Raw genomic sequence first — 23,705 nt, 5'->3', positions numbered from 1 at the left:
GTGTTAGTACAGACAGTCCTCAAACAAGGCAGTGAGGCCTGTGTGACACAGCTTAAGAGAGTATGCCTAGGTAAGTAGGCTATTTGGAATACAATATAACAGGATAAGGTAGGAGATGGAAAGGTGAGGCAAGATTATTTTGGAATATTAGAAGAGTTAAAGAAGTAAAATCCTAGGATACTTTTGCTGTTAGAAGATAAGATAGGGACAGATCTAAATGTGAAGGAACGTACTGCATAGCTTTCTCAGCCAAGATTTTTCTGAAAGTTGCAAAAAAAATGCTTAATAGAATGTCTTAAAACATGGTACACATGCAGATACACATGCACATGTTCTTCAGAATAGTAGGACAGACAATGACAAAAAGAACAGGGGGTGGAATTAGGAACAGAGAAAATGGACCTAAGAAAGGTTTTTATTTCTTTTTTAATTTTTTTTAACGTTTATTTATTTTTGCGACAGAGAGAGACAGAGCGTGAACGGGGGAGGGTCAGAGAGAGAGGGAGACACAGAATCTGAAACAGGCTCCAGGCTCTGAGCCATCAGCACAGAGCCTGATGCGGGGCTTGAACTCACGAACTGCAAGATCATGACCTGAGCCGAAGTCGGACGCTCAACCGACTGAGCCACCCAGGTGCCCCAAGGTTTTTATTTCTAATGCACAGGTCAAAGATGATTGTTCTAAAGTCAAATGAGCAAGGGGAGAAAGAACATTTTACTCTAACATTTCCTGTCTATCTTTCAGTCAAGAAAATCCAACAATAAAAACAAAAAAAATCATAATTTTAATATTTTTCATCTCAGATCCCAGCTAGTACATCAGAAGCTTCCAAGGTAGAACTAACAAGGACAAATCCAATTCCAAGCCAATGCCTGATAAGACACCAGTGCTAGTTTTTTTTTTAAGTTTACTTGTTTATTTTGAGAGAGAGAGAGAGCATGCAAGCAAGCAGGGTAAGAGAGAGAGAGAGAGAGAATCCCAAGCAGGCTTCATGTTGTCAGTGCAGAGCCTGACTTGGGGCTCAATCCCATGAGCCATGAGATCATGATGTGAGCCAAAATTAAGAGTCGGACGCTTAGCCAACGGAGCCATCCAGGTGCTAAATTATCAGATGAAAGCCATCACCAACAAAAACCAGCTCCTAACTATGTGCCTCTGATGCTAATGAGTTCAAAAAGAACAATTATTTCTCTCAGTTCTCTGAATGTGGTTTTGCGGAGGGGGCACCTGGGTAGCTCAGTTGGTTAAGCACTGATTCTTGATTTCACCTCAGGTCATGATCTCACAGTTCATGAGATAGAGCCCTGCATTGGGCTCTGTGCTGACAGCATGGCACCTACTTGGGAATCCCTCTCTCTCCCTCTCTCTCTGCCTCTCCCCTCTGGTCGTACACACACTCTCTCTCAAAAAATAAAAGATAAAAAATAAAAATTAATTAATTAACAAACTTAAAAAATTTTACCTTGAACGTGGTTTTGAGGAAATAGAATAAAGTAATAGTAATAGTAATAAAATGAACAGCTGGGAGGAGGACAGCCAGCATGAAAAACAGCAGCTGAAAAGGTTCACATGTGTATACACACAAATAAGGATCATCCTATTTCATATACCAAAACTGAGACACTTTTATAGAATAGTGGCTGTGAAAAGCTAATCATGATGAACTTCAACACTTTAAAAGGGACAGATACCAACTTTACCTTTTAACTTGTATTCTGTGAGGTAAGTTCACAAATTACACATCACACTGGTAAAACTTCCCTAACTGATAAGCTGATGGTTAAAACAATAAAATTCTCAGGGGCGCCTGGGTGGCTCAGTCGGTTAGATGGCCGACTTCGGCTCAGGTCATGATCTCACAGTCCGTGAGTTCGAGCCCCGCATCGGGCTCTGTGCTGACTGCTTCAGAGCCTGGAGCCTGTTTCAGATTCTGTGTCTCCCTCTCTCTCTGACCCTCCCTCATTCATGCTCTCTGTCTCAAAAATAAATAAATGTTAAAAAAAAAAAAATTTTAAATAAAACAATAAAATTCTCCTTATCGGTTTATCACCTTCCAAAAAAGAGTGTTCTTTTGGCTAACAGTTTTCTGCTTCAGCTTCCATCCAGAATTTTATGTTTTTATACAGGAGAAAACTGATGAGGGTGAGCAAGAGTCTGGATAAAAACTGGCATATTTTTAGGTGTTAAGACGCAAAACTTAAAATGTGATATTTAACAAAAACCTCTAATCTACTTCAGATCAACTCATATGATTGGGATTAGGCTCCTGCCTTATCTCTCCAAACTTGAAACAAGTATGGAAAAAACATCAGATAAAAAAGCAGTGGCTTGGAGCGCCTGGGTGGCTCAGTTGGTTAAGCGTCTGACTTTGGCTCAGGTCATGATCTCATGGTTCATGAGTTCAAGTCCCACGTCGCACTTTGTGCTGACAGCTCAGAGGCCAGAGCCTGCTTCACATTCTGCGTTTCCCTCTCTCTCTGCTGCTTCCCCACTCACACTCTGCTTCTCTCTCTCAAAAATAAATAAATATTTACAAAATTTTAATAAGCAGTGGCTTTAATACAGTCTTACAGTTTTGATAGTTTCTTACAAAGTTAAACATAAATTTACCATATAACTGAGCAATTTCACTTGTGTATTTCAACCCAAAGGAAATGAAAATACGTGCACAAAGATTTGTATGCAAATATTCACAGTAGTGCTATTCATAAGTCAAAGATTGATAATAATCCAAATGTCCACCAACTGATGAATGTATATATAAAACATGGCATATCCATTACAACAGAATGCCATCGAGCAAGAAAGAGGAATGAAGTACAGGTACACGCCACAACATGGAAGGACTTCAAAAACAGCGTGCTAGGTGAAAGAAGCCCGATGGCTGATGCAAACATCACACATTATATGAGTCTAGTTATATGAAACGTTGAGAAAAGGAAAATCTATAGAGACAGAAAGGAGATTAATGTTTGCCTGGGGCTGAAGGTGAGAAAGGAAAGTAACTGCAAATAGGTGCAAGAGACCTTTTTGGAATGTCAGAAATGTTCTAAAATTGGATTATGGTCACGGCTGCATAACTTGATAAATATACTACACTTAAAATGAGTGAATCTTATGGTATGTCAATATCTCAATAGAGCTGTTTTAAAAAATAATCCAGTAAAGTGCATAATGGAACATGTACGCCTCAGTGATTTTTATCATGTGTATACACCCATGTAACCAGCACCCAGATCAAGATATAAAGCTTTTTTTTAGCAATCCAGAAAGTTTTCTTATACCCTTTTCTAACCATAATTCATCACGCCCTCCACAACAGGGGTTACCACTAATCGATTTATCTAGTCTATACTGAAATGTCAGTGTTTCTTTTGCTCAACATGTTTGTGAGAATCATCCAAATTGATTCTGATTTCAGCAGTTTATTCTTTTGTATTGCCGTGGAGTATTCTATTATAGAATATACCATAGAATATATTTCTATGGTATAGAAATATACCATAATTTGTTTATAAATTCTTCTGTTAGAGAACATCTAGGCTGTTTCCACTTTGGAGCTATTATGAATAAAGCTGCTATGAACATTATTTTAGATGTCTGTTGGCAGACATATGCACTCATTTTTCTTGGGTATATAGCTAAGAGTACAAATGCTGATTCAAAGAGGAAGCAAATGTTTAGCTTGGATAGAAACTGCCATAAAATTTTCCAAAGTGGTTTAAAAAATTCTATTCCTACTAACAATGTCTAAAAGTTCCAGGTGTCACACATCCTCACCAACAGCTGGTATTGTTAGTCTATTTAATTTTAGCCATTGTGCTAAAATGACATCGTGTGCCTTGCGTAGGGGTACGATTTCAATTTGCATTTCCTTGATTAAGAATCAAATCGAACACATTTTCATATATTTACTGACCATTTGGATATCTTCTTTGGTGAAGTGCCTGTTCAAGGTTTTTGTCCGTTTTTAATAGGTTATGTCTTTTTCTTGTTACTTTATAGAAGTTCTTTATTCAGAATACAAATCTTTTAGCAGATACATGTATTACAAATATGATTCCCCAATCTGTGGCTTGTCTTTTCCCTCTCTTAATTGTGACTTGATTTACAAGAGTCTGTAATTTTAATGAAGTCCAATTTATCATTATTTTCTTTCATAGTGATTTTTTTGTTTGCTTGTTTGCTTTGTTTTTTTAGAGAGAGAGAGACAGAGAGAGTGGAGGAGAGGGGCAGAGGGAGAGAGGGAGAGGGAGAGGGAGAGAGAGAGAGAGAGAGAGAGAGAGAGAGAGAGAGAGAGAGAGTATTAAGCAGGCTCCACACTAAGCACGGAGGCTCAATCCCATGACCCCAGGATCATGACCTGAGCTGAAATCAAGAGTCAGAGGCTCAACCAACTGAGTCACCCAGACGCCCCTCACAGTTAGTGTTTTTTAAATGTCCTGTTTACGAAATCTTTGCCAAGATCATGAAAATAAGTTTTTTTCCTAAAAATGTTATTATACTACCTTTCACAATTGAGTCTCTGATCACTGACCAATTAATTTTTGTATATGGCATCAAAGTTCATTTCCTTAAATTCCTATAAAGATACCCACTTGATACAGCACTGTTTATTGATAAAACTATCCTTTCCCACAGAATTGCAATGGCATCATCGCCATCAGTCAAGTAACTATATTACACACAAGTCTGTTTCTGGACTCTATTGTGTTCTATTGTTCCATTTTGTCCTTGGGAAATGCTACTGTCTTAATTACTAAACCTTTATAGTAATCTTGAGCTAGGGAACATTTTAATGCACAATTTGTTGTAGAGCTTTGTGAGCTGTTCTTTGTAAGAGAGGCAAATGCCAAGAATTTGTAAGAGAGGCGAATGCAAAAGCACTGCATGTCATCATGTATCTATTTTGAAGAAGATAATCTCAACTGGCAAAATAAAAACTTGAGTATTTTTTCACCACGTAAGGCTTACAGACTCTACATGATCCCTTATGTTAACTGCAGGAACCTGTTGAACTCCAGAATGAAAATGCCTTACCTGAGTAAGGTAAATGGTATCTTTGAATGTCTGTAATGGATCTGTGTTTTTTGGGAGTTTGAAATGAAATCCAATCTGAAGCAGCATTTCATTATTTCCACCTGCATGATGTTGTCGATGAAGTGAAAATTCGCTGTTGTAAGACCAGTCCTTTTTAGATGAAACCTTTGGAGCAGAGAATAAGAGGTACAAATTGGGAAGTCAGGAGTGAAACAACATTTCTGACAAACTTGAAAAGTATTCTACATACTGGAAAAGAGCTCAAGGTTTGTTCTGCGACTCTAATTTCACAGATGTGAGATGTTTTTGCCATCATCCTTATTATTGGTGAAAGACTAGCCCTGTGCAAAGCTGAATCACAAATCCAGGACTTGGCATCTACACAGTCCTCTTACTCAAACCTTTAGAAAGTTACACTTTGGCATTTCTGTCAAAAGTCTTGTCTTCTCAAAACATTATTCCTGTTTTTAAAACATTTATTATGTTTAGTTTTCAATGGCATTTTATTTATTCAGGTAAATAAATTGTCAAAATTGAACAATGGACTGAAATCAGCATTCTGTTAAAACTGTCAATTCTTTAACAAAAATAAAATATCACTGCTGCGATGGTAAATGCTTTGCGGTCACTTGCTCATTTGTTTCTCAATGACTACTAAATATATTTGATCTATACATGTGTTTAATTTTTATATAGTTGAAGACACAGACCAAACAATGATATTCTTTTCCCCTAATAATAATTTTTTTTAACTAGGCACAATTTATACTATTTATTCCTTCATCTGTTGGAGAAGCTATCATCAGGTCAAAGTAAAAAACAAAAACAAGTACCATGCATATGTTAATACTGTACCTTTTACAGAAAAATAGACCATAATTCTGGCTTCGAGGCCTATGATTTAATGCTCTGTTAGCATTTGAGAAGGATAGAAGACAATTGCTGCCTACATTTGAAGACATCAGTTTTAATCCAAGTTACACAGAAACTTTGAAAAACATAGTCTACCCCACCCTCAAAAATCCTTGAAAATTAAAAATCTTGGGGCGCCTGGGTGGCTCATTTGGTTGAGCGTCCGACTTCAACTCAGGTCATGATCTCACAGTTTGTGAGTTCGAGCTCCGCATCAGGCTCTGTGCTGACCGCTTGCTCGGAGCCTGGAGCCTGCTTCAGATTCTGTGTCTCCTTTTCTCTCTGCCCCTCCTCCACTCACGCTTTGTCTCACTCTGTTTCTCAAAAATAAATCAATGTAAAAAAAAAAATTAAAAAAAATAAAAAATAAAAATATTATCCCTGTTCACAAAATATGACTTTAATTCCCTATAATCATGCAATGCACAGACCAGTCACCTTCAAAGGAAAAACATTCTTTAGGAATTTATTTATACTAAAATGTAAGTAGTGTACATTAGCCATGTTTAAAGTGGAAGTTTTTCCAAATTACTATTCTTTATTATTATGTCTATTTTTCAAAACTATTACCACCAGACAGTTTAGAGAACACTAATTGCTTCAGTTTCTTAAAATACAGGTATTAGTATTTACAGTCATCTTGTACACATTTGAGACGTACACACCTTTACCAGCCTTCCCCTGTTTTCTATGTTTCTTCCTTTCGAAAGTCTAAAACACACCTTCAGGCTTCTCAGCTCTATGATGGGTAATGATTTGAATGTATCCCACAATTGGTAAACCTGATCTGTTATGCAGAAAGCTTTCTAACTTGTAACAGCCATGGTTTGAGAGTCTTATACATTTCAGCTCTAACAATGTTATCAAAAGGAATTAGAAAGTGCCAGGTAGGGCTCTAATTGTTTTAAGAATATCAATTCATTTAGGGGCGGCTGGGTGGTTCAGTTGGTTAAGCATCTGACTGTTGATTTCAGTTCAGGTCATGATCTCACAGTTTGTGAGTTCGCGCCCCGCATCGGGCTTCTTGCTAACAGCATAGGGCCTGCTTAGGATTCTGTCTGTCTGTCTGTCTGTCTCTCTCTCTCTGACCTTCCCCTGCTCTCTCTTGCTGTCTCAAAATAAATAAATAAACTTAAAAAAAAAAGAATATTAACTCATTTAATCCTCATAACAATCTATGAGTTGGTATTATTATCGCTCTGTTTTAGAGATGAGGCTCAGAAAGGTTCAGTGATTTGCCCAAGTTCCTAAGTTACTTGGCACAGTCCAGCTCCAGCTTCTAGTTCTTTAAACCTAGATGGCTCTGGAGAAAATAAACCTTTCATACAAATCCTATGGCTAGAATGGATTACATCAATACTAACAACAGCTTACATTTTATGGCCTGTTGCTATGTGCCAGGAACTGCTGCTAAGTGCTTCAACGTATAAATTAACTTAACCTTTACACGTGATCACATGCACACACGAGTACCTGCATGTAGAAACACACACAAACACATACACACACATTCTTTTTCTCTCTCTCTCTTCCCCCAACCCTCCCCTAAGAGGTATTTTACTACTATTAAACCCAATTTACAGATGAAGACACTAACATTCAAAATGATTAACTAATTTGTCCAAGGCAATATAGCTAGTGAGTGGCAGTTCTTAGTATTCAAATCCAGATCTGTTTATTCCATAGCCCAAGCTTTTAATCGGTGTGCAATATTGATAATGGCCTGTTGAAAACATAATTATTTTACAGAGAAGTGATGCATCCCAAACTAGAAAGGGACATTTTAATTTTTTGTTAAATACATGAAAAAACTCTAAATAAAAGAACCTAAGCTTTATGTAAAGTTACTCTTTTGGTTTCTTTTATTTTCCCAATTACCCAATTCAACCTCAACTGAGCAATGTAACTCAAAAAGAGGTAATAACTAAATCAAGGATTCATAATGAACAGAACTTACAGAACTTGGCTTCACCTTTTCCTATTTTAAAACATAGTGTTTAGTATCTTTGAACAACATCAGGCATTTCACAAAAACACAGCAATTGCATTATTGTCAGGATGTAAATAGAAATGTTAACAGATTTAAGAAAAAAGGTTTAGCAATTCATAACACTCACCTTCCTGAAATGTAGTGAAAGGAAAATGGATCAGCTATGGTGTTAGATAATAAGTCTGAATCCACATATGCTACTTGCTGTCTGGGGATAATGATGGAACTCTCACCCTCTAGGACCTTCGTTTCCTTCTTGGCCTCAAAGTGGGGGTGTGGGGGAGATTATTGTTAAATGAAACAATGAGTCTCTGGTACAGAGCATCTGCTCAGTAAATATTTTTGCCTCTTTCATTCCTTCCTTCCTTTTCTAATACTTGTTCCTACCTGACTCAGGACACTCAACTCCATCCTCCTTCATTTTGAAACAAGAGTATTCCCCCAAAGTCTACCCCGTAATATAGGAGTAATAAAAAAAAATAAGGGTAGATCTAAGGTGATAACATTATTTATTACAATTAAAAATACAACGTAACTTCAATGTGTAGAAGCAAATATAGTTGGGTTTAAGTGGCAAAACTGAGGGCGATTTTGAAATTGTCTTAAAATTTTGGGGGGTTACTTGACACAAGTGATAGGCGAGGGGAAACAAAAACTACAGGCACATGATTATTTCAGTAAATGAAGAAAGAACACACTTGACAAAATCCAACACCGTTTTTTTAAAAAATAATTTTTTTAACATTTATTTATTTTTGAGAGACAGAGATGGAGTGTGAGTGGGGAGGGGCAGAGAGAGAGGGAGACACAGAATCTGAAGAGGCTCCAGGCTCTGAGCTGTCAGCACAGAGCCCGACGCGGGGCTCAAACCCACAAACCATGAGACCATGACCTGAGCCTAAGTCAGATACTTAACTGACTGAGCCACCCACATGCCCCACCAATACCCTTTTATGATACAAGCACTCAACCAACTAGGAATAAAAGAGAACTTGCTCAACCTGAAAAAAGGCATCTACAAAAAAACTTAGAGTTAACATCTTACTAAACAGTAAAAGACTCAAAGCTTTCTCTCTAAGATAAGCAATGAGACAAAGATGTCTGTTCTCACCATTTCTATTCTACGTTGTACTAGAGGTTCTAGCCAGGGCAATTAGTCAAGAAAAGTTAATAAATGGCATCCATACTGGAAAGGAGGAAGTAGAACTAATTCTATCCACAGATGCTCTTATATATAGAAAACTCTAAAGGATTCACAAAAACTAAAGATAATAAGTTCTGCAAGGTTGCAGAATATAAGTTCAATAAAAAAAAATCAATTGTCTCTTTATATACCAGTAATGAACAATTGAAAATAAATTAAGAAAATAATTCCATTTACAGAAAGAATAAAACACTTAGGAATAAATTGAACTAAAGAAGTATACACTTTGAACACTGAAACTACAAAATAATGAAAGAAGACATTACATGTTTGTGGATCAGACTTCATATTGTTAGGATGGCAATACTTTGCAAACTGACCTACTGACTCAACACAGACCCTATCAAAATCCCAGCTGACTTTTTTGCAGAAACTGGGAAGGTGATCCTAAAATTGGTACGTCAGTGGAGGGCACTCAGAACAGCCAAAACAATCTTTAAAAGAAGAACAAAGTTGGTGGACTCACACTTCCTGCTTTCGAAACTTACTACAAAGCTACAGTAAGGATGACAGTGCATACTGGCATAAAAGAGACAGTTCAATTAGAAACAAATTGAGAATCCAGAAATAAACCTTAAAAGTTATGGTTGATTGACTTTGACAAAGGGGTCAAGACAAGCAATGGAGGAAAGAATAATGTTTTCAATAAATGGTGTTTGGATATTTGGATAGCCACATGCAGAAAAAAATGAACCTGGATGCCTACCTCATACCATATAGAATAATTAACTCAAAACAGATCACAGATCTCAATGTAAGAGCTAAAACTAGAAGACAACACGGGAATATAACTTTGTGATCTTAGATTAGAAAATGGTTTCTTAGGGGTGCCTGGGTGGCTCAGTTGGTTAAGCCTCCGACTTTGGCTCAGGTCATGTTTTCATAGTTCGTGGGTTCAAGCCCCACGTTGGACTGTGTACGGACAGCTCAGAGCCTGGAGCTGCTTCGAATTCTGCGTCTCCCTCTCTCTGCTCCTCCCCTGATTGCACTCGGTCTGTCTCTCTCTAAGAAATAAATAAACATTTTAAAAACTTAGAAAGAAAGCAAAATACCAAAAGCACAAGAGATAACAGGGAAGATTGATAAGTATTTTTGATAACTTGAAAATTTAAAACTTTTGTGTCTTAAATGAAACCATCAAATAAGTAAAAAGAACATCTACAAATTAAGAGAAAATATTTGCAAATCATATATCTGATATAAAACATACCAATTAAAAAATCAGCAAGGGATGTGAATAGACACTTCTTTAAGGAAAATATACAAACGGCCAACAAGCACATGAAAAGAGGCTCAACATCATTAGCTCTCAAGGAAATGCAAATTTCCAGGGAAATGTGAAAAAGGGGGGGGGGATAAGTGTTGGTAAAGATGTAGAGAAATTGGAACCCTCATACATTTTCTGGTGGGAATGTAAAATGGCACAGCCATTGCAAACTATGGGAAACAGTTTGGCAATTCCTCAGAATGTTAAACAGTTACCATATGACCGGGCAATCCACTCCTAGGTATATACCTAATATAATTGAAAACATATGTTCACCAAAAAAAAAATGTATACAAATGTTCACAGCAGCATTATTCATAATAGCCAAAAAAGTGGGAATAACACAAACGTACATCAACTGATGAATGGATAAACATGTGGTATATCCATACGATGGAATATTATTCAGCAATAAAAAAGAATAAAAACTAATACATGCTACAACATGGATGAATCTGGAAAACTTTATGATGAGGGAAAGAAGCCAGCCTACAAAGATAACATATTTTATGATTCCAAAATATGAAATGTGAAAAACAGGCAAACAAATAGACAAACAAAGCAGACTAGTGGTGCCTAGAGCAGGGGAGAAGGGACTGAGAGAGTGGGGAGTGACTACTAGTGGGAACAGAGTTTCTTTGGGGTGATGAAAATGCTCCAAAACTAGGTCGTGGTGATGCTTGCACAACTCTGTGAATATACTGAAAATCATGAAAGCATATACTTCAAATGGGTGCGTTGTATGGTCAGTGAATTATATCTCAATAAAATTCTTCAAAAAAGAATACACACAACTCTGAAATTGAATCCATTTGTGCAACTGAATCTGTAGGAATAAGGAAAGTGAAATGCCATAGTGAAAATCAAATACACCAACATAAAATAAAAAGAGGAGGAAGTGGAGGAGGAAATAGAAGAGGTAAAAGAGGAGATGAAAGAAAAGAAATAATATGACCTGATAACATTAAACGAAAGTTTATTTATCATATTATTTTTTCTTACTGTAGCAAACCATCCAATTCTGAATAGCTATAAATGATAAAACAGGTGTAGGCTAGGGGTGCCTGGGTGGCTCAGCTGGTTAAGCATCTGACTCTTAATTTCAGGTCAGGTCATGATCGCATGGTCCATGAGATTGAGCCCCACGTGAGAATCCCCCCTGCTTGGGATTCTCTCTCTCCCCCTCTCTGCCCCTTCTCACAGACACACGTGTGCTCATGCTCTCTCTCTTTCTCTCTCTCTCAAAATAAGTAAATAAGCTTTAAAAAAAAACAGTTGTAGGATATAGGGAAAATAGCAAGTAAGAGTTACTTTCATGCATGATAAGAAGTCAGGCTTAAGCAACACCTGGTTCCCATTTAATTTTTAAGTATTTGTGAAGGAACATAATTAAAAGCAATATAGAAAAGTATTAACCCCCAAAATGATGACTGCAAGAAATTTAGCTTCCCAAAGTATAAAGAAACAAAAGTTCTATGATCTTCCTAAACTTTCATTTAAATAAGAAGTAGATTTCATTTGACTTTCTGAACCACTGTTGAGAAAGTGACATAGGCCCACAGCCTACCATTTTGAATCATTGGGAAATCAAAAGTGGCTTACCTTTTCTAATGTACTGAAGGAAGGCCAGGACTGATATCCATATTCAGATACAAATCGAGCTTTGGGGAAAATTTTCCAATTCCAGCAATCATTGCTATAGTCATAAAAATGTACGTCACCAAAATTCTCGTCATAGGGGTTGGCAGACAGCCAGCCTTCTTCAATAGATTCGGCCCCATTTGTAGGACTGGATGTGATAAAAGGACGAGTCTTGTCTCTCTGAGTTCAGAAATAAAATGGTTTAAAAGGCATATTCACTCAGTAAAATACAAACCATTTACCTTTTTAAATTAAGTTTTTATTTTAATTCCAACATAGTTAACATACAGTGTAAAATTAGTTTCAGGTGTACACTCTAGTGATGCAACACTTCATTCAACACCACCCAGTGCTCATCATGACAAGTGCACTCCTTAATCCTATCGCTAGTCCATCCATCACCCCACACCCACCTCCCCTCTGGTAACCATCACTTTGTTCTCTATAGTTAAGAGTCTGTTTCTTGGTTTCTCTCTCTCTCTCTATCTTTCTCTTCTTTTCCTTTACTCATTTTTTTTGGTTTTTTTGTTTGTGTAAACTCCACATAAATGTGAGATCATATGGTATTTGTCTTTCCCTAACTGATTTATTTCACTTAGCATTATACTCTCTAGATCCAGCCACATTGTTGCAAATAGCAAGATTGCATTCTTTCTTATAGCTGAGTAATATTCCATTAATAATGGAATATTGTGTATACACACACACACACACACACACACACACACACACCATCTTCTTTACCCACTCATCTATTGCTGGACATTTGGGCTGCTTCCATAATTTGGCTATTGTAAATAATGCTGCTAAAAACACAGGGATGCATGTATCCCTTTGAATTAGTGTTTTTGTAATTTGGGGGCAAACATCCAGTAGTGTGATTACTAGATCCTAGGGTAGTTCTATTTTTAGCTTTTTGAGGAAACTCCATACTGTTTTCCACAGTGGCTGCACCAGCTTGCATTCCCAACAACAGTAGGCAAGGGTTCCCTTTTCTTCACATCCTCACCAACACTTTTAGCCATTCTGACAAGAAGGAGATGATGTCTCCTTGTAGGTTTGATTTGCATTTCCCTAATGATGAGTGATGTTCAGCATCTTTTCCCACGTCTGGCCATCTGTATGTCTTCTTTGGAGAAATGTCTGTTTGTGTCAGACCATTTACTTTTTTAAAAAAATATTGTCAAGTCTCTGAAATGCCAAGTGGCTGATAGGAAAAAAAAAAGAACCATTTGCGTTCTGCATTCAACAACCACCAGCACCTTTCTGCTATTCGCCAATCCTTTATATCCTGTCATTATTAAAACTCAGCTTATTCCTCAGCACCTTCTCCTACTCTTTTCCCATCATGTCATGCCTTTACATTACCTTCTACCAACATGGGTAGTACAAAGTCTAGTGCAGAATTTCTCAACCTTGGCAACACTGACATTTTGGGCTTGATAAGTTTTGGAAAGGGGGCAGGAGGAGAGTGAATGTTTAGCAGCATCGCTGCCCTTCTCCTACTAGATGCCAGTGGTACCCCTACACACACCAAAAAATGTCTACAGACATTGCCAAATGTTCCCCTGTCCCTTGGAGGACAAAATTTCCTCCACTTAAGAAACATAGGTGTAGTGCTTAAGAATAAGAGGCTAAGTTGCAGGATATAAAATTAATACCCAGAAATCAGTAGTGTTTCTATACACTAATAAAATGGCAGAAAAAGAAATTTAAAAACAATACCATTTACAATTACACCAAAAAAAAAAAAAAAGAATGAAATACCTAGGTATAAACTTAACCAAAGAGGTGAACAATCTCCTCTCTGAAAACTATAAGACACTGGTGAAAGAAACTGGAGATGACCCAAACACATAGAAAGATATTCATGCTCGTGGATTGGAAGAATCAGTATTATTTAAATGTCCATACTACTCAAACCAATCCACAGATTCAATGCATCCCTATCAAAATACCAATAGCATTTTTTACAAAACTAGAACAAATAATACTACAATTTGTATGTAACTACAGAAGATCCCCAAACAGCCAAAGACATCTTGAAAAAGAGAAACAAGGTTTGGAGGTTATAAAAATTCAACTCAAGATACACTACAAAGCTGTAGTAATCAAAATAGTATGGTACTGACATAAAAATCAATACATAGATCAGTGGAACAGAATAGAGAGCCCAGGAATAAACCGACAACTATACAGTCAACTAATATGACAAAAGAGGCAAGAATATGCAGTGGGAAAAAGACAGTCTCCTTAATAAACGGTACTGGGAAAACTGGACAGCTATATGCCAAAGAATTAAACTGTACCACCTTTTAACACAATAAACAAAAATAGACTCGATGGGTATTGAGGAGGGCACCTTTTGGGATGAGCACTGGGTGTTGTATGGAAACCAATTTGACAATAAATTTCATATATTGGAAAAAATAAAATAAAATAAACACACACAAAAAAAAAACAAAACAAAAATAGACTCAAAATGAATTAAATACCTAAATGTGAGGGCTGAAATCATAAAAACCCTAAAAACCATAAAAAACACAGGCAGTAATTTCTCTGACATTAGACATAGCAACATTTTTCTAGATATGTCCCCTCAGGCAAGAAGAACAAAAGCAAAAATAAACTATTTGGATGGGGCGCCTGGGTGGTGCAGTCGGTTAAGCGTCCGACTTCAGCCAGGTCACGATCTCGCGGTCCGTGAGTTCGAGCCCCGCGTCAGGCTCTGGCCTGATGGCTCGGAGCCTGGAGCCTGGAGCCTGTTTCCGATTCTGTGTCTCCCTCTCTCTCTCTCTGCCCCTCCCCCATTCATGCTCTGTCTCTCTCTCTGTCCCAAAAATAAATAAAAAACGTTGAAAAAAAATTAAAAAAAAAAAATAAATAAATAAATAAAAAATAAACTATTTGGAGGACATCAAAAGAAAAAAGCTTTTGCACAGCAAAGGAAGCCATCAACAAAATAAGAAGACAACTTACTGAATGGGAGAAGATACTTGCAAATGATATATCTGATAAGGGGATATATATAAATGTATATCCAAAATATATAAAGAACATATACAACTCAACACCAAAAAAACCAAATAATCCAATTAAAAAATGGGCAAAGGACTTGGACAGACATTTTTCCAAAAAGGACATACAGATGGCCAATGAACACATGAAAACATTCTCAACATCACTCATCATAATGGAAATGCAACCCAAAACTAAAATGAAATACCATTTTACACCTATCAGAATGGATAAAATCAAAAAGACAAGAAACAAGTGTTGACAAGGATATGGGAAAAAAGGTAACCCTTGCATACTGCTGGTAGGAATGTAAATTGGTGCAGCCACAGTGGAAAACAGTATGGAAGTGCTTTGAAAAACTAAATATAGAAATACCATATAATCCAATAAGTCTACTACTGGATATCTACCACCCAAAGAAAAGGAACATACTAATTCAAAAAGATATGTGTGCCTCTGTGTTTATTGCAGCATTATTTACAACAACCAATATATTGAAGCAATCTAAGTGTCCATCAATGGACAAATGGATAAGGAAGATGTCAGATCTATATCTATATCTATATCTATATCTATATCTATATCTATATCTATATCTATATAGTGGAATCTTTTACAGCCAAAAAAAGATGAAATTGTGTCATTTGAGATGGACCCAGAGGGCATTATGGATGGATGCACCTAGAGGATATTATGGTAGGTGAAATAAGTCAGACTGAGAAACACATAATAATATATGATTTTACTCATAGTGGAATCTAAAACAAAAACAAATGAATAAACAAAAAGCAGAATCAGACCTATAAATACACAAAACAAACTGATGGTTGCCAGAAGGGGTTGGGTCAGCAGTTGGGCAAAATGGGAAAAGGGGAGCGGGAGATACAAGTTCCTGGAATGGACAGGTCATGGGAATAAAAGGCACAGCAGGAGAAAAAAAAAAAAGAAAAGAATAGAGGCTATTGAGTCAGATGGGCTGAGTTTAAATATCATATCAGAACCTTATTATTTTTGGACAGGTCTAAGCCTCAATAGACTTATCTGCAAAATGGGGATAATAACTACTCCTTCATAGGACCACAGTAAATGGTAAATAACCCATGTGTGGAAGATATGGCTAAATGTCCACCAAAATTCATGTTCCCATTTCCATAATACAGAGCTGTTCCTAGGAAGTAGTTTCCTAACCAATTTGCACCACTATGGGGCCACATGCCTCATTCGCTTCCTCTTGGAATTATAAGCTCTCAACCACCGAGCTGCGAAATGAAAATCCTCAAATATTAAAATCCATTTCTTAAATCCATCAGATATGAAAAATGTAATACCAACACTATGAGAAAAAAGATTATAAAATAAATGTTCTATAAATATTAATTAAAGCTTATACCATCACCATTTGTGGATAAAAAAATTCTTCATGACACATGACTTAGCATATCAGATAAGCTAAAAAAATGTGAACCTAAGTTTTTCATGAATTCTCACCGAAGTTTCTTCACATAAATGAAGAGTCTCATGAACTGAACATATTTGGGTGCCAAAATCACATACTATTCTTTTAAATATGTCCCTTTTTATGTTGGTTCAAGAGATACCCAAATATTTAAAATATCTAATTATAGATCAAAAAATTATAAAGACAATCAGGTTACTAAATCACATATTAACCATTAAAGCTTTTAAAAGTTTCATCTTTTGAAAAGTTACATTACTACAAAAAATAAAGTGCTGCTTCCTCTCCCTGCAAAAAAAAAAAGCTAATTTATATTATTATATAATGTTTCTGCATGTAGTAAATACAAGTATAATATGCCTATTAGAATGCAGTAATGCAAAAAGAACCACCATAAGGAAGGGCTCTACAGTGGAGTTGGGAACAAGCTCTTTCCTCTCCCTTTTCCCTTATTTCACCTATGAACATATTCATATATGATATATATCAAGTTCTGTTTTAGCATTTATAATTATAGAATTTTAAATGACACTTTAGACCAGATGGACTTAACAGATAAACACAGTACATACCATCCAAAAGCAACAGAATACACATTCTTCTCAGGTGCACATTGAACGTTCTCCAATATAGATCATATGTCAGGCCACAAAACAAATCTTAACCAATTTGAGAAGACTGAACTCACATCAGGCAGATTTTTGGACCCCAAGGGTATGAAACTAGAAATCAATTATAAGAAGAAAGCTGGAAAATTGACAAATATGTGATGATTAAGGAATATGCCACGGAACAACAAATGAATCAACAAGGACATCAAAAGAGAAATTAAAACATACCTTGAGACAAATGAAAATGGAAATACAACATACCAAAAATTATGAGATGCAGGAAAAGCAGTTTAAGAGGAAAGATCAGAGAGATAAATGACCATTTCAAGAAACAAAAAAACAAAAATTTCAAATAAAGAAAGAATCTAACTTTACACCTTAATAAACTAGAAAAAGAACAAATGTCACCCAAAGTTAGTAGAAGGAAGGATATAACAAAGATCAAAGGAGAAATAAATGAAATAGAGACTAAAAAGACAATAGAAAAGATCAATGAAACCAAGAACTGGTTCTTTAAAACAGATAAACAACGAGCGCCTGGGTGGCTCAATCAGTTGAATGTCCGACTTCAGCCCAGGTCATGATCTTGCAGTTCAAGAGTTTGAGCCCCACATCAGGCTCTGTGCTGACAGCTCAGAACCTGGAACCTGCTTTGGATTCTCTCTCTCTCTCTCTCTGTGCCCCTCCCCCACTCACACATTGTGTTTCTCTCTCTCTCACTCAAAAAAACCCAAAAAACAAAAACATTAAAATAAATACATAAATTAATTAATTAATTAATTTAAAAAAAGACAAACAAAATGGCAGAACTTTAGCTAGACTTGCTGAGAAAAAAAAGAGAAATGACTCAAAATCAGAAATGAAAAAGATGTTAAAACTGATACCTCAGAAATACAAAGGATCGTAAGAGACTACTGTGAACAACTATACACCAACAAATTGGACAACCTAGGAGAAATGGATAAATTCCTAAAAACATACAACCTTCCAAAATGGAATCATGAAGAAACAGAAAACATGAACAGGCCAATTAACTAGCAAGGAGATTGCACCAATAATCAAAAACCTCCCAACAAACAACAGTCCAGGACCACACATCTTCACTGGTGAATTCTACCAAACATTCAAAGAAGAATTAATACCAATCTTTCTGAAACTTTTCCAAAAAACAAAAGAGGAGGGAAAACTTCCAAACTCATCTTACAAGGCAAGCATTATCTTGATACCAAAACCAAATAGAGTCACCACAAGAAAATTGCAGGCCAGGGGCGCCTGGGTGGCGCAGTCGGTTAAGTGTCCGACTTCAGCCAGGTCACGATCTCGCGGTCTGTGAGTTCGAGCCCCGCATCAGGCTCTGGGCTGATGGCTCGGAGCCTGGAGCCTGCTTCCGATTCTGTGTCTCCCTCTCTCTCTGCCCCTCCCCCGTTCATGCTCTGTCTCTCTCTGTCCCAAAAATAAATAAAAAACGTTGAAAAAAAAAAAAAGAAAATTGCAGGCCAATATCCTTGGTGAACATAGATGCAAAAATTCTCAACAAAATATTAACAAAGAAACTCATATAAGTAAAAAAAATCATATATCATGATCAAAAGGAATTTATTCTAGGGATACAAGGACAGTTCAACATCTACAAATCAATCAAGATGATACACCACATCTTGTATCATTAATAAAATGAAGGATAAAAATCATGAACAGGGCGCCTGGGTGACTCAGTTGGTTAAGGGTCTGACTCTTGATCTCAGCTCAGGTCTTGATCTCAGGGGTCATGAGTTCAAGTCACACATTGGCTTCCTTGATGGGTGTGGAGCCTACTTTTAAAAAATCATATTATCATGTCAACAAATGCAGAAAGAGCATTTGACAAAATTCAACATCCATTTATTACAAAAACTCTCAACAAAGTAACTACAGAGGGAACATACCTCCACATAATAAAGGCCATATATGACAAGCCCATAGCTAACATCATACCCAATGGTGAAAAACTCAAAACTTTTCCTTCTAAAATCAGGAACAAGACCAGGATGCCCACTCTCACCATATTTGTTCAACATAGTACTGGAAGTCCTACTCAGAGCAATTACACAAGAGAAAGAAACAGAAGGTATCTTAATTGTAAAGGAAAAAGTAAAGCTGGCACTGTTTGCAGATGACATGATATTATATGTAGAAAATTCTATAGACTTCACAAAAAACTGTTAGAATAAATGAATTCAGTAAAATTTCAGGACACAAAATCAATACACAGACATCTATTGCATTTCTGTACACTAATAATTAACTATTAGAAAGAGAAATTAAGAAAACCATCTTATTCACCACTGCATCAAAAAGAATAAAATATCTAGGAATAAATTTAACCAAGGAAGTGAAAAACTGAAATTATTATTGAAAATTATAAGACACTGAAGAAGACACAAGTAAATGGAAATATATTCTGTGCTCATGGATTAGAAGAACTGATATTGCTAAACTGTCCATACTATTTAAACCTATCTACAGATTCAATGCAATCCCTATCAAAACTGCAAGGAAACAGAATGAATAATCCAAAAATTTTTAGGAAACCACAAAAGACCCAGAATAGTCGAAGCAATCTTGAGAAAGAAGAACAAAGCTGGAGACATCATGCTTTCTGACTTCAAAATACATTATAAAGCAAAATTAAAACATTATGGTATTGTCATAAAAATAGACACATAGATCAATAGAATAGAACAGAGAACCCAGAAATTAAATTCATATATGCATGGTCAATTAATTTATGACAAAGAAGACAAGAATATACAATGGGGAAAGGACAGTCTCTTCAATAAATGGTGTTAGAAAAATTGGACAGTCCCAGGCAAGAGAATGAAACTGAACAACTCTCTTCAATCATGCACAAAAATCAATGCAAAATGGATTAAAGACTTGAATGTAAGATCTGAAATCATAAAACTCCTAGAAGAAAACACAGGTGGTAAGCTCCTTGACATTGGTCTTGGCTTTGATTCTTTGGATTTGACACCAAAACAAAGGCAACAAAAATAAACAAGTGGGACTACATCAAACTAAAAAGGTTCTGCACAGCAAAGAAGACCATCAATAAAATGAAAAAGCAAAATACTGAATGGGAGGAAATATTTCCAAATCATATACCTGCTAACAGGTTAATATCCAAAATACATTAAAGCACTCATACAATTCAATAGCAAAAACCAAACAATTCAACTAAAAAATGAGTTGAGGATCTAAACAAACATTTTTCCAAAAACATACAGATAGCCAATAAGTACATGAAAAGGTGCTTAACTAATCATCACAGAAATGCAAATCAAAACCACAATGAGGGATCACCTCACACCTGTGAGGATGGCTATCATCAAAAAGATAAGAAGGGTGCTTGGATGGCTCAGTCCATTGAGCATCTGGCTCTTGATTCCAGCTCAGGTCATGATCCCAAGTGGTGGGATCAAACCCCATGTTGGCCTCTGCACCGAGTTTGGAGCCTGCTTGGGATTCTCTCTCTTCCTCCCTTTGCTCCTTTCCCCCAGCTCGTGCTCTGTCTCTAATAAAAAAAAAAATGCTGGAGCACCTGGGTGGCCCAGTCAGTTAAGTAACCAACTCTTGGTTTCAGCTCAGGTCATGATCTCACAGCTTTGTGGGTTTGAGCCCTGCATCAGGCTGTCTGCTGGCAGTGCAGAGCCTGCTTGGGATTCTCTCTCTCCCTCTCTCTCTCTGCCCCTCCCCCACTTGTGCTGTCTCTGTCTCTCTCAAAATAAATAAATAAGCTTTAAGAAAAAACTCTCAATATAAATGAGACCCAACATCCATTTTCCTATTACCACAGTCCCCTCTTCTCTCTGTGAGCCTCATCTACTCTACTTATTTTTTTTAAACAAATTTGGCTCCTCTAGGCATTTGAGTTTACAATTCTTACCACAGACCAAATTTGCTTATGAATATAAATTTTTAAAGTCTAACTAAAATATTAGCAAACCAAATCTAACACAGACTACAAGAACAAGAAGTTGTAACTAAACAGAGCTTATACTAGAACTAGTTTATTATTAGAAAATTAATTCCCAGGGGTGCCTGGGTGGCTCAGTCGGTTAAGCGTCCGACTTCTTCTCAGGTCATGATCTCGCAGTCTGTGAGTTCGAGCTCCGCGTCGGGCTCTGTGCTGACAGCTCAGAGCGTGGAGCCTGTTTCAGATTCTGTGTCTCCCTCTCTCTGACCCTCCCCCACTCATGCTCTGTCTCTCTCTGTCTCAAAAAGAAAAAAAAAGAAAAAAAAAAAAGAAAATTAATTCCCAGAATTCACCATATTAATATACTGTGGAACAAAAAGAAAGAAAAAAAGAAGTGGCATATCAGTAAACCATCTAAAGTAGAAATTCTCAACCTTTGGGGTTCCTTGGATGGGCTCCAGAAAGAGTCTATGATAATATGCAAGTATAAACACAATATTGGTGTATGTGTGGTGAGTTCCATAGATAAGTTAATTCCTAAAGAAGTCCATAACCCACGAGCCCATTCACATGCTGCAGCATTATAATCCATTCACACGCAGCTCTGTATTAAAATGATAATGTTGAAGGTTGACCTAAAAAAGGACACAAAAGTATACTATACCAATATTCAAACTGATCCACTTTCAAAAGAGTTTCTTAAATTCTATTGCATGAAAAATCATTACTTACTGCCAAAACAATCTGTCGAATATTCTTCACATACAGAACCACATAGTCATTGATGTAGGTATGCAGTTCACTGGTGTGTATATTAAACCAATTCATCATCAGCGCTGCTTCATTTTCATTATTTCCACCCCATATGATGATGGAAGGATGAGATTTCAGTCTCCTGATCTAAAATTTCAAAAAACACAAAATAATTTTCAAATGACCAATACGAAAAAAAAAAACCTCAGAGCTATAATTATTCACAAAAGTATAGCCATTGCATTTCTGCACATAAATTCTTATGTGTCAGAAAACTCATTAGAAAATGGCTTGTAACATTACCTGTAGGGATACATTTTAAGCGATCTCCGATTCTTTTTGCCTAGATTTTATAAACACCAATAAGATGGGGTTCTTCTCCTCTATTGTATAAAAACTGAAGAAAACATAATCCCTTTTATTAAAAAAGAAAAATAAATCAACCTCATCATTATCTGACTTGCCACAAAAAGGTTCTAAGAAATACAAAAGGCAGGAGACATTATATTACAGAGGAGTTTCTCAAGAACAAGTTGGAGTTTTGTGTGAAGAAACAAATGAGGTAGAACAACCACTTCTGCTGAAAGAGGGACTGAGGTTGTCACAGTCTCCCCTGAATTCAGAAAACCACAAAGACAACTAGAGAGGGTTTCACAAAGCAAGTGAGTCCCAGAGATATTCCGTAAGTTAAAGACAAATATACGGAATATTCTAACAGAAAAAGGATTAGGGCATCAAGAGAATAGCTCCAGAAATAACTATCAATGTCATGCCCTGAGAAATCAACTAAGGTTATGCAAGTTACCGAATATATCCAAACATAGAGGAAGAAATCAGCAATCTATCTGAAAATCCTGCCAGCCTTAAGAATTGAATCTGCATGAACTGGGCTCTCTGTGGACCAGCCCTACATAAAGGTGGAAGGATCCAGTTCTTCTGACCCACTAGAAGATGGACTCCAGCAAAAGAAGGTAATGAAATCTCTTTGACAGCGGAGTGAGTCAATGATCAAGAGAAATTCCTTTCGAACTCATTTTAGCAATATAACCTCATTGGTATTTATAACTTCTCTTCCATGTAACACATGGTTACAGTGATGGATCCCAGCTGATGTTCTCCGTGTGGCCTCCATTCAAGATGCTAAGTATCTCCTATACGAAACAGAGATGCATTAAGGATGCATTAAAGAGATTTATCTCATTCTCAAAAATTACAGTCTTGTGTTTTTCTAAACTAGCCTTATAAACACTATTTCCTTTATTTGCCTTTGCGCATCCCCAGGAAGTGAGGGCTGCTACCAACTATGAATGGCATGTTTATGGTGCTACTGAAAACACAAATACTGAAGAGGCAAAAAGCTGCAGTGACTCTGTTCTACACATACCCTTCAAGCTGACCTAGAATTTTGTGGCAAGCTCTGCTTTAAAATTTTAACGAACTCTGCAAAAAAATGTTCTCCTTCTCTTTAATAATACATAAAAGAAAGGAAGGCACACTGATATCATATTTTATTTATTTGTATGAAAAAAGTTTAAAAAACTGAAATGTTTGCAACCTACATAACTATAATTAATATTTCTAAAGTTCATTCATCCATCTATCTATGTTCCTGATAAATAACCCAGCTAGTGGGGATACACAGAGGAACAAGCCCCTGGGCCTCAGAGAGACTACAGTCTTGCAGGGAAAACAAAACATGGAACAAGAAATTCAAAGTGTGATATATGTCACAAAGGGCAAATGATATGATCCAGACTTGCAAATATAGAAAGGCTTTCTTCCCAGAGAAAGTCCTGCTCAAGTGTGCCAGAAAAAAATGAGAGGTCCACAGGGAGAAAGTACTCCAGAGCAAGGATG

At 36.6% G+C, this 23,705-nt stretch overlaps 1 protein-coding gene across 3 annotated transcripts in view; it reads right to left on the bottom strand.

The window, feature by feature from the left end:
• Nucleotides 1-23,705, bottom strand: part of MANBA (mannosidase beta) — a 113,377-nt gene that overhangs the window by 17,588 nt on the left and 72,084 nt on the right. For 2 of the 3 annotated variants that reach the window (XM_019416027.2, XM_019416053.2), the window contains exons 11-13: nt 21,828-21,995; nt 12,017-12,235; nt 5,042-5,206 (exon numbers count right to left, since the gene is read on the bottom strand). In XM_019416027.2, coding sequence (XP_019271572.2) covers nt 5,042-5,206; nt 12,017-12,235; nt 21,828-21,995 — 552 coding nt within the window. The remainder of the gene's footprint in view (nt 1-5,041; nt 5,207-12,016; nt 12,236-21,827; nt 21,996-23,705) is intronic. The other variant, XM_019416035.2, reaches the window with a different exon arrangement.

The sequence above is a fragment of the Panthera pardus genome, unplaced genomic scaffold (assembly GCF_024362965.1).
Source record: "Panthera pardus isolate Hobbes unplaced genomic scaffold, ASM2436296v1 HiC_scaffold_13, whole genome shotgun sequence".
Classification (NCBI taxonomy): Eukaryota; Metazoa; Chordata; class Mammalia; order Carnivora; family Felidae; genus Panthera; species Panthera pardus.
This window is presented reverse-complemented; position numbering and strand designations above follow the sequence as displayed.